Source organism: Lates calcarifer, linkage group LG4 (assembly GCF_001640805.2).
Source record: "Lates calcarifer isolate ASB-BC8 linkage group LG4, TLL_Latcal_v3, whole genome shotgun sequence".
In the NCBI taxonomy this organism is placed as follows: domain Eukaryota; kingdom Metazoa; phylum Chordata; class Actinopteri; family Centropomidae; genus Lates; species Lates calcarifer.
In genome coordinates this window covers 23,802,484-23,819,365 of record NC_066836.1, presented here as the reverse complement: position 1 = coordinate 23,819,365, position 16,882 = coordinate 23,802,484, and the positions used below count along the sequence as shown (strand labels likewise).

Sequence of the window (16,882 nt, the reverse complement as noted above, 5' to 3'; positions counted from 1 at the left end):
CTTTCATCTCCCCTCATATTTCTGCTCTGGCCATATGGCATAAAAAGTTAATGATAACTAGAAACAGAGATAATGAGAGGAGTGCTTCAGAGATTACTTGAAATGCACCAAACAGGTGAGAAAGCAGTGTGGGTTACTGCTTAAAGCTTTTTGGAGTTTTTGGAGATGGTAGATGATTTTACACTTCAGCAGAAGTGGATGCAGTAGTGAGTATACTATGACTTTACGAAGCCATCACCCTGTGAAGATATATAGTATTCACGTCGAGAGTTTGCAGTGTGGGATTCGAAATTTGGTAAAGATATAGGATGTAGGATTGAAGTATAATTAATAGGGAAACAATTTTTACAGTATATTTACATGTAATGTAACATTGCACTTTGTTTACTATGTTGCATGTATGTTGAAGTGCTGTTTATGGAGCACAGGTGGAGTGGTGGGTTGTTGGGAACAGTGCTGACAGCAGCACAAAGGAAGACCTGCTGTATCACTCCACAGTAATCAGCCCCTAAATAAGGTTTAAAACCCTTTGATTCCTGCCAATCCCAACTGACACCGAGTGACAGGTAGGGTACACCCTGGACAGATCACCAGTCTATCACAGAGCTGACCTATAAAGACAAACAACCATTGACTTTCATGGTCACAACTGCATGTCTTTGGTCTGTGGGAGGAAGCCGGAGTACCTGAAAAGAACCCACACAGGCACAGGGAGAACATGGAAACTCCACACAGAGAAGCACAAACCAGTCAGCAGGGTCAACCCAGAACGTTCTGGCTGTGAGGTGACAGTGCTAACCACTGCACCACTGTGCAAAAATAACCTGACAAAAATCAATGAATACATAGAATGTACGAGGGTCATTCAATAAATAAGGTGAATTTTTCGGTATAAGAACTTCTAATACAAATAGAAGCTTACTTTTTTTTTATTTTTCAACGTAGTCTCCCAGCACTGTCACACACTTTTCCCATCTGTGCACAAGCTTCCGTATTCCCTCAGCGTAAAAATCTTTGGACTGATGTCTCAGCCAGTCGCTCACAACACTTTTGACTTCATTGTCACTTTCAAACTTTGTGCCTCTCGTGAACGCTTTCAAGGGACCAAACAGGTGAAAGTCTGAAGGGGCAAGGTCTGGGCTATAAGGGGGATGAGGGAGCAGTTCCCAGCCCAGCTCGTTGATGGTCTGCACCGTTTGGGCTGCTGTGTGAGGCCTTGCGTTGTCATGATGCAAGATGACTCCTTTTGACTGATGACCCCTGCGTTTGTTCTTTATGTCTTTCTTGACCTGCCTCAGCAGTTCACAGTAGTTAGCACTGTTCACAGTGCTTCCTTTTTCAAGGAATGAAATGGTGATTGGGCCTTGCATATCCCAAAAAACGGTGAGCATCACCTTCCCACTGCTCCGTCCTTCTTTAAACAATTTAGCCCACTTGTAGACATTTTTTTGGCTGAAACATGTGGCACCATACACAGTTGACATTCTCCTATGAATTTCAACGGGTTTGCACCCTTCAGCAACCAAAAACTTGATACCTGACCGCTGTTCAATCCTGGAGCATGCTTTTTGGTCGGCCATCTTTGTTAATCGCCAAAACTCTCAAAGTTTTTTTTAATCTGCAAAAGAAATTAAATCCATGTGAAAAAAAAGTAAAACAAAATTTTTTTTAAAAAAAGTAAGCTTCTATCTGTATTAAAAGTCCTTATTCCAAAAAATTCACCTTATTTATTGAATGACCCTCGTACATGCTTTTTAAATATATAAAATATGGACAATGAAATGACAGGACTAATATCTAACAATGTCAGTATTATTAATCACATGTAAGAGAAATGTGTAACAATATAAAAACAGAGATGGTCCAACGTTGTAATACCTCCTTAATGTTTACAGAAATAATCAGTTACAATAATTGATTACAGAAACTCATTAGTAATTGGATTCCACTTTAATTTACCTTATCTATATTAGTGGATGACATAATACTGGCATTATGTTTCTTGCCACTGCTCTTGCAGCACAGGCCTGGCGTGCTGCTCTCTGTCTGCCCAACAACTGCACTGCAGTGCCAGGTTATGTAACTCCTAGTCTGTTTGTGTGTGTACATGATGTGCTGTCTGTGTCTGGTAAAGCTCAGATAAAGCGCAACAGAAATTAGACACTTAAGTTCTCTTTGTGAGCATTATGGCAGCAATTTCCAATCACATGTTGTCATTTGTTTCAATATATTTGCTAGATGACATCAAGTACCCCGGCACTGCTCTTATATCTTTGTAATCCAGCGGATTACACTGTCAAGATTTTAATTTACTTGACATGTGCATCACAACGTAAGCAGCCATCACTGAATTTCTAGGTATTTAAATATGACAGAGGCTACTGGGCAGCTTTCAAGATGAAAGTGCGTGGTGAAAATTCTGTTTACATTAAATTAGCACAAATCTTTGTCGTTTCTCAGAATAAACAAATCTTTAAGAGGGCAAATTTGCATGGTTCGTCCGATTTTGTTCCGTTTTACTCGGGTTATTACGGTAATAGCCCCGGTCTGCGGACCACGCCTCCTCTTTCAGCCACTGTCAACCCAGGAAGAACCGAGCTGTTCACTGCAAAGTGTTCTCCTGTTGCTGTGAAGGACCGAAGACACAACTGACAGGTGAACGGGAATGGACATTTAAACGTGTCTTTGCATTGTTGTGTGGTATTGTCAAATATTGAGTGTATGTACGAGTTGTATCCCCAGCTAGTGGCTGACAAGTCAGAGGATAAATTTTGCGTTTGCTACGTGCACAAGTTCAGCTAACTCCTATAACCTTAATATCAACGTAACGCTTTTCACGTTGCGCTTATTAACTCAGCTTTACACCCAAAAATGACACCCGTGCATTACTTAGTTCAGTAAATTTCCAACTTGCCGGCACCGCCCACCACAGTGCATTCTAGCAGGAGACGACTGTGTGAATTACCAAGTGAACACCAACTTAATTTTGTTGTTTTCTTGAAATACGGTGTCTTTTTTAAATTATAAGTTTGCCGAATTGTTAAGTGGATACTAGGAATTAAACTGGGCATTTGCACTGTATATATACTGTAGAATAAGGGTATGTTAGCAAGGCAGGCAACATTAAACTATCACTCTTGTATGGAGTTTGGAATCCAGCCACAAACGAGATGTTAGCTTTACAGATTCCTGCATCACCGTGGCGAATAATTATCTACCGTCATTTTGATGTGATTCTACGTGTTTATCTCCGTTCGTCACTTTGTGTCGGTATGTGGCAAGCAAACTGAACGGTCGTGGGAGTTTTAAAAATAGGTAGTGTGACATTAACGGCTGGATTGCTGACCTTGTCCTGATCGGACTGAAGCACTGCGCAGTCTCAGAGGGAGGGTTCAGTGGGGTTCACTGACTCTGGATGCATTAACCTTCTCCAGTTGTTGTAGAACTGAACCCAAAACTGTCACAGCAAGATCTGGCCCGGTGTGTAAGTCTGGGATACTGTTGGGCTAACATTGTGCTCAAACCATTGCTCAAGTACTTTCCAGGGCCTCTGGGGTCCATGGAACTCCAGGAAGTCCTTTGCAACAACAGAAAATTCAGCTGTAGTCCTTGAAAATCAGCTTGTACACTGTAAATCTTTCTTTTGATTGTGCACTGTAAGGTAACAAACAGTACATTCATTTTTTTTAATTTTTTTTATTTTTAATACAGTCAGTGTTGTATAAAGTATTCAAATCTTTCACTTTTAAGTAAAAGTAGTACCACACTATAAAAGTAGTAAAAGTATGCAATCAAAATCTTCAGAGATGTAAGGATCATTTACTATTTACTATTATAGATAATGCGTGCCCTCAGAATATAAAGACATGCGTACATACATCATGGTGTGTGAATTATTAGGAACAACTTCCTTATGTTGTGTTACAACAGTTTGCACAACACATGTCTCACTCAACTGTTAAGATTGCCTTGACATCCGCAATGAACATCAACTCAGACATAAATGCCACACATTTACTGCCAAACCTAGCACCAAAAAAGAAAAGAAAAGAAAAAAGGTCCTGAATCCTCATCATCTCAAGAAAATAGTAACGTAACGTGGAATATTAGAATGGGAAAGAGACAAATTAATAACAAATACATACGCCTTATTAAATCAGTGGTAAAATGAACTTCACCTAATGACTAAAATAATTTTAAGTATTATTCCATTTGCTATGTACACTTCTAAAATAAAGTTGCATTTGAGAAACATTAGAAATTTTTAAAGCAGAGATCAGTTGATTGTATGAGTGAAGGGAAACATTGGATTCAATGAACTATTTTATTTCTTAAATATATTTTCTCCCCAAAATTGGTTTCCCTTCAATTCAAATGTTAGAATTTAGCCATATAAATTTACTTCAGGATTCAGTCTGAGCCTGTCAGTGTGGGAGATTAAACTGAAAGCATATCCAACTCTGGATTCTTTCATTTCTAACCATGTTATCATCAAAACCTGTATGAAAAGGCTAAAGTTGTAAAAAAGGATAGAACCTTTTTTTATGCTTCCACACCCATGACAGCCATGGCATTATTTTTTTTAGGTTGTCCGTTGACCCATTCTTATGGAAGGTGATATCTCAGTAATGCCTGGAGGGAATCACTAAAAATCTGGAGCAAATGTTCACTTGGACTCAAGTAAACTTGAAAAAGCCCAACAAATCGAAAGGTCAAGGTCAGGTGACTGCACAACACATGTTTTGTGTGTTGTAATTGTACATTTCTCATCATTTGGTTTCAAACCAGTGCACTCAGAGAACGGTTCCAAAATATCAGATAAAACTGTGACAGATAATGTTTGGACTCAGTTGGAAATTGAGAGCTGCCTCCAGTGGTGGATATCTGAGAAATGCCTTGAGGGAAGCTGAAGCTGTAGACATTCAATGGATAATATTAACCTGGGGTCTACTAACCAAGCCTTGACTGTTATTCAGTAGTTATTACAAGTGATCAGGAGTGGGTTGAATTTCTTTTTTTTTTTCCGTCTACAGAAAATGGTAGATGAATCATTTTTAAACCTGTCTTTCTTCTTTACAGGAGGCCAGGGATTAGTCAACTTTAAAGAGATCATCTCAAGATGTTACCTCAACACCTGAAACAGATCAGAGTCCTAATGCTCAACAACCAGGAGAATTTAGAGCGGACTCTGTTCAGACTTGAACAAGGTAATGCTTCTTTCAAACAAATGTCTTCCGCAATACTAAATGGCTGAAATCTGTTGTAGAATTCAAAAACAAGGAAGGAGTTGCCCAGACTTGATGATGGTGAAATAGCAAAATGATTTACAGGCAGCCATTCTATCTTCTTCCTTGTATACAGTGTAGTATTATGGAAGATGATTCTACTGCAGCAGCTAACATGGATATCTATATTATATCTTGTACCTTGAAGCAGTCAGTAGTTGATATTGTGCTAGTATTCAATGTTCTTCATGTGACCAGTACCATCACCAAAAATCAAAAAGTACACTCATCCAAAATTTAAATTGAACTTAAACTGTACAGTCACAATGGTTGCCAATTGACTTAAACATTTCAGTCTTCCCATTGGCAACCATTGTGATGTTTAGGAAGCAAGTAAGTAAATACATATGTCATTAAACACATGCTGGCAGTGGGCAAAACCTACTGACTGATGTTATGCCAAATATGGAATAGACAGTATATATGCATAAAAGTTAAGTTTAAGCAGTAGGACAAATGCCTTGGGAATCAGTGTTGAACTATATCCAGTTAGTAATGCAGGTGCAAGTTTCTGCTGAAAGAATGTCATTTTTGTGATTAAATGTATGTAAGTAATATGATGCATTTTTGAGTGAAACGGAATATGTGTGTATTTAATTTTGAGTTTTCGGTTCAGTTTTCAAGTTATTCAGGAGATTATTTGGATTGCTCAGGTGGTGATGACTAAAAGCATGAGCATCTGCAGAACCCCAGTGTTTTGGATTTGTAGAGGAATATGAACTCTCACCTGCACCTCTCTCACCTGCACTGTTAAATCAGGGGGCAGAGGATTAGAGTGACCTAAATAAATTAGACTGCAACTTTTTTTTTTTTAACACAATGAGTTCTAGTCAGTTTAAACTCCAATCAGCATTGGTGCTGGTAACAGGAATTATCTTGAATTAATGTGGCACCCTGCCCTGGTAACAAAATTGAGCAGGTCATTACCAATCACAGTGTAATCATAATCACAGTGCAGTTATGTTACATTCAGAATCTGCTGCTGACTCTTACAACCATGAGCTTCCTGCTGAGTGTGTTTTGGGCCAAATAAGTCTCTTTCAATTGTATTTTCAGTCTGTAATTGGTGAATTTATCTCTGATTTATCTCTGTCACTTACACCAGTTCATACAACAAACACCACCACCATCAAACTAGAGGCCCCAAAGTTGGTTTTATGAAAGTGATGTAGAAGTTCTATGGTTCACATAAACCCAACAAGAAAAGTCCTCTATAGGTGTCAATAAGAATACATTTGATTAAATATGTAGTCTGCAGCTTAATGTTGGTCTAAGTGGTTACTAGGACATAAGAGCAAGGCAGGTGCGGTTTACACCTGGGGTTGAATAGCCAATGTGGCTAGATAGGGGACAGCTGGGTGTAAATAGCCAGATAGTTGCTGTGTGACTATTCTCACCCAAGTGAAAATAGACAGAGTATGTAGGAAGCCCTGCTTCTCAGTATTTCAGTCATTCAGTTCAATATGAATGGAAAATAAAGACATCCACTCACAGAAGTGCAGAGTGTGTGTGTGTTGGCTGAAAAAGGAGCAGCTAGTTGTGTTGCAGGAGAGTGTACCACTTGACATTTACAGCACTCTGAACCTGATAGGGATTTTGTGACCATTGGACTATATATAGCCAACTCTGGTGGACCAGTAAGTCTAACAATTTTTTTTTGATGTCAGTATGACTCACTGTGTTAGGTATTCCTTTTGTATATTTCAAAGCAGCACAGCTGTGTCTTGGTATGAGTGTGTTTAAGATGGGACTGTCAGTGACACTATGCAGGCCAATGTGGATGAGAGAACAAGCAAAGAAACTGTCAAGAGTTTAAGTGCTGGTGCACAAAGTGAGTGAACCTTTTCAAACATGTCAGGACCCACGTTAATGATAGATTCAAACTCAGAAGTTAATTGGATTTCATCACAGGATGAAAAAAATGATTTTTTTTTTTTTTGGTTTTGCTTTTTTTGTGCCTTACTTCTCTTTTTTCACTAAATATGCAGCCAAGTTAAACTCAAGTTGCAATGCAATGGTCATTTATACCATCCATTTTAGTTGTTGATTTATGTACTCTCATGTACTCTTGCCTGCCCCTGTGATGTTGGCCAGTGGCTTTATTGCAGTCTGCAACTCCACAGGACCCAGCTTGCCTCCACTTCACTTTGTCATTGTTTTATTATGATTGTCACTCTTATTATTGTCGTCCATTTAACTTTAATTTTGTAATTTTTTTCTTTGTTTTAACTTATTAGTCTTCCCACTCGCATTTATACATACATACATATATATGTACCAACCACACACAACACTTTACATACATTCCCACTGTTTATCTGATGAACTCAGTAGATGTAGCCTCCCACACCTTCACTGTAACTACATTGTTCAACCAAACTGTCCAACAAGAACAGCATGTATATCATAGTTAAAACATTTCTGTCTCCTCAGGGTTTGAGCTGCAGTTCCGCCTGGGTCCAAGTCTCCAGGGCCGGAGGGTTATGGTGCACACCAACTATCCACTTGAAGGACAGCAGTTTATACGAAACAACTTCCGTGTTTTGGTGTGGAACTACCCAACAGGAAGGGAGGATGACTCCGATAAATTCTGCTCCCTGGACCTCAAGATAGCTGGGTCCTATCAGTACTACTTTGGATATGGGTAAGACCCTTCTGATAGTGGATGACATACAGTACATTCATACATACAATAGTATCTTATTGAGAGTGATTTGTTGGCAAAATAGAGGTGAAAATTGCCAGTATCTCTTTGAAAAATGCTTGAGAGTCTCTTCTGTGATGAGGACTCGTTATTTTCTGTTGAAATACACATGCAGTATGTACTACCTGTTAGAGTGATATTATATATACTTGTAAACTTGAATAAACATCAGTTAGTTTTAGACTGGTCCAAACTGAGTTTTTTGTGGCAAGCCTGATCTTAATATCTTCATTTTTTTAGTCTGGTCACAATTCCTGTGCTTGACCAGTACCATACTACGATGTACTGCTGGATAGAAGATATCTGATTTTGAGTGTATAGTTCTGTTTCTGTTAAACTTTAATTCCATCTTTGCATCCCACACTCTGCTGTGGCTTCATTTCATTGCACTCTCCACAGATCACTTGTACATAAGGCAATAAAACAGTGTGTATCCTTTCTGTGATATAACCAACCAGCAGCATCTTAATGCATTTACTTGCATAGGATCCTGACTGATTTGCAGCTGCCCAGTCTACTTTTAGAATGAAGCAAGAACTAACAGGTTATAATAAGATTAGAATAATAAATGGCACTCACCTCTCCCAAAGGAGAATGTACAAAGGGGAGAAGTGGAGGGGGTAACAGGGATTCATAGTGGCAAATGAAGGAGAAGGGCTTTGAACTTTATGGATACACATTGTGGGCACACTAAGTTTGGACGCCTTTCTAGACTGTTATTAACTAGAATTTGATAGATTTTGATCAGTTATATAAACAAAAGGTTACTGTACATATGACCCAGTTACAGCTGCTGTTTATTGATTTTATGTTATATGTGCAGCCCTGTGGTGTTCTGACATTTTAACTGCACATGATAAAAAAATACCTGGTTTGAAAACTGATCCAGAGCTTGCAGCTCAGGACATCTATAATGTATCCAGTGATATATTTTTATCAGTTTATATTGGAGATGTTATTTTCTGCTTTACCATGCTCTTCATACTAATTGATTGTTTGATATAAATCTTGGTTATTTCAAAGTTCTTGTGAGGAAACAAAACACTTTCACCTCAACCTTATTTTCCATTAGCACGCTTTATCACGCATTATTGCTTACTTTATTTTGTCTCTTACAGAGACACAGAGAGATCAGGAGGTGGATACTTTGTGGTTGATCCTGTTCTTCGTGTTGGAGCAGACAACCACATCCTGCCATTAGACTGCATCACCATCCAGACCTACCTGTCCAAGTGTCTCGGACACTTAGATGACTGGCCAGATAGACTGGGAGTAGCCAAGGAGTCAGGTGAGTGTATTTTATACATTATTATTATAATTTTTAGATCTTTTGTAGAAATGGTTTAGGAAAGGACAGAAAATTTAACTATTAGTGGAACTTAACATTAAACACATCAATTTTTCGACTCAACTCAAAAAGTACTTATAACTATACAAAGAATTATTTTTGGTTGATTTATGTGTCCATTATCATTATTTTGTTTTGTAGTTTTATAGTTCATGTGAACAAATTTGCTGCTGGGTTAGTTGACATGATATAATGGATGAACAGTTTCCCTTTAGGTAAAAAAGCAAAGAGAAATGCAGATGTAGCAGAACCCCTGTCCGAGCGAGGAAAGGAAAAAGAGATTTGTAAGAATGTCGGAACCATGATCCTGAACCTTAGAGGTCACCTGAGGTCACTAGATCATATTGACAACTGGTCTTTGTTTACAGTGTATTATTTTAGTCCTGGCCTTGACTTCAAATGACTGAGCTCAAATGAATCATTCTCCTTGTTATGTTATGGTATTGCACTAAATCTGTTATCCTTGATCAGGGTCACATTGGCATGGAGTGTTTCCAACCATACAAAATGCACACTATTGTTCATTTTTTGTTTTACTAAGAAGTATTGTATGTTGCCTCATTGTTGCCTACTGCCGTGTAGATGCTGTATTTCAATAGCTGTTTCCTTGGTGTTGCACTCTTCCAGGATACACCATGATCCACTTCACTCCTCTGCAGACTCTAGGAGAGTCCAGGTCCTGTTACTCTTTAGCTGACCAGCTGAGCTTCAACCCTGAGTTCAGTCCAGTGGGTCAGAGCTATAGCTGGGCAGACGTGGGGGCGCTGGTGGAGAAGTTAAAGAAAGAATGGAACATGCTCTGTATTACTGATGTGGTGTATAATCATACTGGTGAGTATATTAATGTATATTTGTGAGTATCTTCTCTCATTACAACCACATACAACAGCCCAATCAGAGAAAGCTGACTTTATCGCTGGTGCAATCTGTAATCTAAAGCCAAAGTCAAGTCAATCATCAGCTAGATTATCAATGAATCTTTCAATTAATCTTTTAGCAAAAATCCCTAGAATTCTTTCTCTAGTCTCTCTCAAATGTGAGTAACTATGTGAGTACATATTCTGTATTTTGGATTCCTCACACCATTACACCACCAGCAGCAGCCTGGACTGTAGATACAAGGAGTGGTTATCTGAGTTACCACAGCCTCTCTGTCATCTCCAACCAGTCTGACCATTATCCTCTGACTGTTCTCATCAACAAAGTGTATCTGTCCACAGAACTGCAGCTCACTGGCTCCGTTCTGTGTAAACTAAGAGACTGTTGTGTGTTAAAATCTCAGAAGATCAGTAGTTTCAGAAATACTCAAACCAGCCCATCTGACAATCATGCCAGTCAAAATCCATTTTTTCCCATTCTGATGTTTGATGTGAACATGAACTGAAGTTCCTGACCTGATTGATTTTATACATTGCATTACTGCCAGATGATTGGTTGTTTGGAGTAAGTGTATGAATAAGCAGGTGTTCAGGTGTTCCTAATAAAGTGCTCAGTGAGGGTATATGTAGGTTTCCATTAATACTTAGCCACCAAATTAGCAACAAAGTGAGTTGAACATACTGTATATCATACTGTTTAGCAGCTCACAATAAATCTACAAAGTGCTGAGAAGCAGTCAGAGTCAGTAATCCATTGGCCTTTTCCTTTAGACAGTCGTGTTTAAATTGTTTGATTCAACAGGAGTAAGTTAAATCACATTAAACCCCTTTGATCCCCAGAGGAAATAGGGTCCCTGGAATAAATATACATCAAATACAGACCATTATATATACCAAAAAGTGAAAGAGCCAGTTCAGTAGTTTGACAAAGGGAGTGTTAACTTTAAAGGCAACAACGGATGTACCAGTTTACCACCATTAAACTAGAAGCCTCAGACATACAGTATTAAGTCCTAGTGTGTTTGCTATGGTATACACAGTGACAAGTACAGTGGTCTTTGATGTTCATTTCACATAAAATATGATCTGATCTTCACAAGTCACAAGTATAGACAAACATAATTTGCTTGAATTAATAAACACACTAAAATGTCAATTTCTCATGTCTTTATGGAACACACTCATTTAACATTTACAGAGCTGGTGGAAAAAGTATGTGAACTGTTGGATTTAATGACTGGTTGAGCCTGAACAAAGCCTCCAGTAGCTGTGGGTCCGACATTCAGGAGGAATGGACCATTCCTCCCACAGAACTGCTTCAGCTCAGATATACTCTTTGGATACGTGGTGTGAATGGCCCTTAGGGCTCATTCCAACCATTTTTTGAAGTCTGGGCTCAGAATCCAAAAGGTGGATTTTCTTTGTTTGAAGTCATTCTGTAGCAGATTTACAGCATTTTGATGTTTATTATCATTGTCATTTTGCATCACCCAGCTTCTCCTGAGCTTCAGCTGACAGACAGCCACCCTGACATTATCCTGTAAACTTGGAAATTTATTTTCCCCTCTGCGTAGTCCAGTATGTTCTGTTCCAAACAATTCATCCTTAGTTTTGTCGGTCCACAGAACATTTTGAGAAACTTCAGACACACAACTAAATCATTTTGTCTAACTGTGATCAATGAATATCCAACCCTTTCTAACTTTATGCAAATCAACACCTGCTGATGGCATTAGCTGAGGGGTTCACATACTATTTCCAACTACACTGTGAATATTTGAGTCATGTTTTCAGTATGGACAAGAAGGAAGTAAAGTAGTCTTAGATACCTCCAGTGCAGTTTTAGTTGCTGCTGTTGGAAAAGTGTAACAAGCCAGTGTTTGTACAATGGGGTTCAATGTGTTCTCATGTAGTCTTTTACACAGGAAACATGAAGAGAGGGTGGACAAAGGTCCAGTGCCACACACATATTGTCGGGACACATTCAAGTGTGATTGAAAAATTACAGGTCTAGTGACTTTTTTTTAAAGTTAAAGTTAAATATTAATATTTGTGAAATACAGATTCACTCTGTTGTGATATGTCAGTTGTAATGTTTGTCAATCAGTGATAACTCAATGGGTTTTTTATGTTGTTGCTTATACTGGAAGAAATGGGTTGTAGCTTATGAATAAAACTAACCACACTAACATGAAGGTAAAATGAAAGGACACTCAAGCTCTGTACTGTATGTGCTCTCCTATATTAGGACCGTGTACTTTGTGTGTACCCATCTACCCTGATCACCTCATCCTCTCTCCCTCTCTCAGAAAAGGTCAAGCAGTAAAATGAGCCTGATTAAAAGGTTAGTAAAGGTTAGTAAGACAGACTAAGCAGTTGATTTACAGTTTGGCTGAGTATCACAATATCTGAGTGAAAGTAGAGTTTTATCTAATATGGCAGCCTTTTCTAAACAATTTAAACAAAGCTGGTTCATGATCTGTATGATGTATATTTGATACAGATGCACCATATGTTTGAATCTAATTCAAAGTTTGCCACAATTTTCTTCCAGTGGATTAAAAAGGCTTTCCTAAGTTTTCTCTGCCACTAAACGTGTCTTGCCAGGAGTGGGTGGTGGTGATGGTTGTTTGCCAAGATCTTCAGCTATCATTGTGTTTACAATAGGTTAGAATTTGCCCTCTTAGTAGTTCTTCTTCAGAGCAGTCTAGATGCTACAGTTGCTATCAGAAAGTGATGAGATGGTTGGCCGGGCCAGGACCAGCTGGTTAGCATGATAACTTCAGTAGGAGGAAAGGAGTGAAACAAAATATTGTAGAAACTGCTCTTGGCGAATAAAGGAATGAAGTTTGATGCTGAACTTGCAATGTTTCTTCTAGACTGGTAACTAAACAGCTGTTAATGCTAACACCCGCTATGTAGAGATAGCAAAACTTAAAAACAGATGCTTTACTCAAAGGCAGTTCAGTCCAGGGGGTGGTGTTAAACTTTTCCCAACTTTAAATAAAGTTTACTAAGTGATACATTTCAGGCTCATTGACATCATATTTGACAATTTAAGTCTATGTCCAAGATTTCATCATACCTACAACAGTTTAATCACGTGTTATTGAAACAGAAAAATGATTTTAACTTTTTGTTCCCTTTTTCTTTAAAGCTGCTAACAGTGTGTGGATAAGAGAACATCCAGAGTGTGGTTACAACCTGGTGAACTCTCCCCACCTGCGTCCAGCCTGGGTCTTAGACAGAGCTGTCTGGCATTTAACCACCAGAGTAGCAGAGGGACGCTACAAGGACAAAGGACTTCCTGCTGATATTACCAATGAGAGCCATCTGAATGTGAGAACACACAGTTCAGCCAGGCACACACTGCACAAATGTACAGACTAAAAAAACAGTGGAGACACTTGATGACTGGCATTTCTTGACTGCTCTAGAGGATACAGATGTGACAACCAGTGGGATTTGTGTTATTTGACAGCAATAATTAGTGTCAACTTCATGCCTTGCCTTAACACTGCATTGTGACATGGAAAATCATGTAACATGAAGTTAAAAAATGTTGTCATTTACAGCGTAGGTGTAAAAAGAAAATGGCGTAGAATGTTTTTCTTTCTTTTCAGCATTTGAACGCTAACAAAGGACATTTTTTCTCTCTCTGTGCATGTTGATTTGTGTGTACCAGGCCATCCGTAGTGTGTTGTGGCAAGATGTGTATCCTCAGATCAAACTGTGGGAGTTCTTCCAGGTCAAAGTGGAGGATGCTGTGGAGCAGTTCAGAATCCTACTACGTAATGGTATGTAGATCAGTAAAGATTAGACAGTGCAATCTTTATAATGGTTACAAAATCTGATAAAAAGGTGTCAGTGCATTAGCAGAGCAGTATCCACACAGGATGTGCTCAGGCAGTGTAGAGATACATTTCTCTTTAAACACCTGTACTGATTCAAATAGAAACATATCTATTACGTCAGACACACGTGGGACAGATGACAGAAAAATCTGACTGAAAGGCCTTGTGTAGGCAGGTCTTCACTACAGTTAGGAAGTTTGGTTTTATTAAAAAGCCGCAGCTCCATATAGTACTCCAACTCAGAACTCAGAATATATTAATTCAGATTCTGAAGCCATATTCATCTTTTGAATTCAAAACATAGATAAAATGGATATCAACACTTGCTGTCAAATATCAGTGTGTTTGGTGACAGATCATTGTGGCTGTACTTGTTAGCTGAGTTGCTGATGTGTTAAAATAGAGACATTTACTGTAAATGCTATTTAACAGACTTAAGATATGCTTGGCCTCTATTCGTTTGTAGGTACCAAGCCAGACCATAGTAAGACTGGAGGGAAGAAAGGCCTAAAGATCATCCAGGACCCACAGTACCGTCGTTATGGCAACACAGTGGACATGGACTCTGCTCTGGAGACATTTGTACCTCACAGGTGTGACTCATAACCACAAGCTGTTACTGTTATTGTGAAAACTTTGTTTTTTGTATGAAGTGACAGTTTTCATAGTAGTTTGAATTCTTTCATGATTTCATGTCTTCTGGTTTGAAAGTCTTCGTCTTAGCTGCTGAAAGGTACATTGTAGTAAGATAAGAACATTGTGTAACACATTATTTGATACATTTTCAAGATTTTGAAGATTGCTGCCAGATAAATCCATTCAGCTTTTGCTTTCAACTCATTGAACTTCATTCTCTTCCTCTAAAGTGTGACACCATTACCATGCAGAAAGAAACAGAGATGTTCAACAGAATCAGCACAATACATAATACTGATTATATGATTGTGTTTCAGATATTACAAATACCAACCTAAAAGTAGTTTGTCAAGGTTATATGTTCCAGTGTTAACCATTAATTATAAAATAGAAAACAAATATATGCCCAAATACCATGTACCAGTGCAGTGTCTTACCATTGATACAAGTCTGAACAGGTTCAACAGGTTCAACACTTCCACTTAGACCTGATTTATTACACTATACTATTTCTGTGTACAGGTATGTAGAGTATGTGTACATATATGTGTACATATCTTTGCAGAGTATTAGTATTAGTATTTTTGTTTCACATTACATCTCTCTCTATAGCTCCTCCCCACAGCACATTGAGGAGTGCTGTGGTTGGCTGAGACAGAAACTGAATGAGCTGAATGACGAGCAGCACCACATCATCCACCAGCACCAGGAGCAGGTATGGTCATGTGTAATTTTACACCAGGTAGGCTCACTGCTTGGTGGCACCTATATGAATAATTAGAATGTAGCACAACAGCATAATATGATCAAGCACTACATCAGTGTCAGACATGCTGTATCTGAGCAGCCATGCGCTGGCTGGAGCCAAAGCTGCGCCTGCATTCAGCGCAGTCAGGGAAGCAGAATCTGAAATGTCAAAATGCCTCATGTCATTTTCACCAAAGGTTCATTATTTCCTCTGTACTAACTACCACAATAGTGCATTGTAAACCTTAGAACATACTGTATGCTATGTAGTATTAGCATATAGAGGGGAACTTATACATTTAGGGTTATCATTTTTCCTCCATGTTGTCCTTCTCTTTCCCACCAGGCTGCCAACTGCATTGTGGGAAACGTAGTTTATGAGCGTCTCGCCGACCATGGCCCCAAACTGGGTCCTGTTAATAGGAAGAACCCTCTGGTTACCAGGTAATGGTTTTAAAGAGGCGGATTTGGAGGAAAGGAGAAAGAGTGAGATAGATAGATGCAAAGAGGAGAGAGGCACAGGGCAAGAAAGATGTAGAACAAAGACTCCTCATTCTGTTTTGGTCAGATTTACTGATGAGATGCCTGTTTGGGGAAAATAACATTCACATTAGCCCTGTAGTTTTACAAAATGGCTGTGTGCAAAAAATAATTGAATTAGTGTTAATGAAGCTTTTTCTGAGCAGTACCATATTATCATGCTGTTTAACTACTATACACTAACTCTATTTAAAAATAGGCCTGTGCATGATGAGTAAATGTATTTATTTATTTACTATTTACCTGTTTACATGTAACTATGATCAGAGAAGTCTTATTTAAATAGAAACATGATTCAAAATCTTTGATAGATTCTATTTTATCTGATCAAACAGCATTTTTTTCCATTGTGAAAAGGATGATTTGGTGATTCTGACACACATTAACTTCAGGAATAAATGACAAAACTGACTCACATGATTCCAAGAGTGAAGGGGACGCCTACTGTTGGTGGATCTCAGTATTTTCATCTGTTTGTCTCAGGTATTTCACCTACCCATATCAGGACATGACTCTGGAGCAGGAGATGCAGCTGCTGGACCAGCCAGACAAAACCTGTCATTTCCTGGCTCACAATGGATGGGTGATGGGTGACGATCCACTGCGCAACTTTGCTGAGCCAGGTAAACACAGAAAAACAGTCAGGTGCAAAAACAACAGAGAAAGAGGAATTATATATTAAGATGTAAAAAGATATTGTAATTAGGTGGGAAGGGAAGCCTCATTTTCTTCCTTACACTAATGCTTAATCCCACATCAACCAGATTATACACAATTTTAAGAGCAGGACTAATATACAATGAATTTGAGTATTCAACCATCCAATCAATAAGGACCTGTGAATCTGAAGCAAATTTCAAGTTATACGTTGAACTATCTACACTTGTAAG

General features: G+C 38.7%; 1 protein-coding gene across 1 annotated transcript in view; it reads left to right on the top strand.

Annotated features, from left to right (window-relative positions):
• The first annotated feature begins 2,618 nt into the window (after positions 1-2,618).
• agla (amylo-alpha-1, 6-glucosidase, 4-alpha-glucanotransferase a) overlaps positions 2,619-16,882 on the top strand; it is a 29,785-nt gene continuing 15,521 nt past the window's right edge. The window contains 11 exon segments of the mRNA XM_018679633.2: positions 2,619-2,655; positions 5,080-5,207; positions 7,719-7,929; positions 9,108-9,277; positions 9,965-10,168; positions 13,373-13,554; positions 13,901-14,012; positions 14,536-14,662; positions 15,318-15,420; positions 15,799-15,896; positions 16,476-16,615. Of these exon segments, the coding sequence (XP_018535149.1) occupies positions 5,120-5,207; positions 7,719-7,929; positions 9,108-9,277; positions 9,965-10,168; positions 13,373-13,554; positions 13,901-14,012; positions 14,536-14,662; positions 15,318-15,420; positions 15,799-15,896; positions 16,476-16,615 (1,435 nt within the window). The 5' untranslated portion in view covers positions 2,619-2,655; positions 5,080-5,119.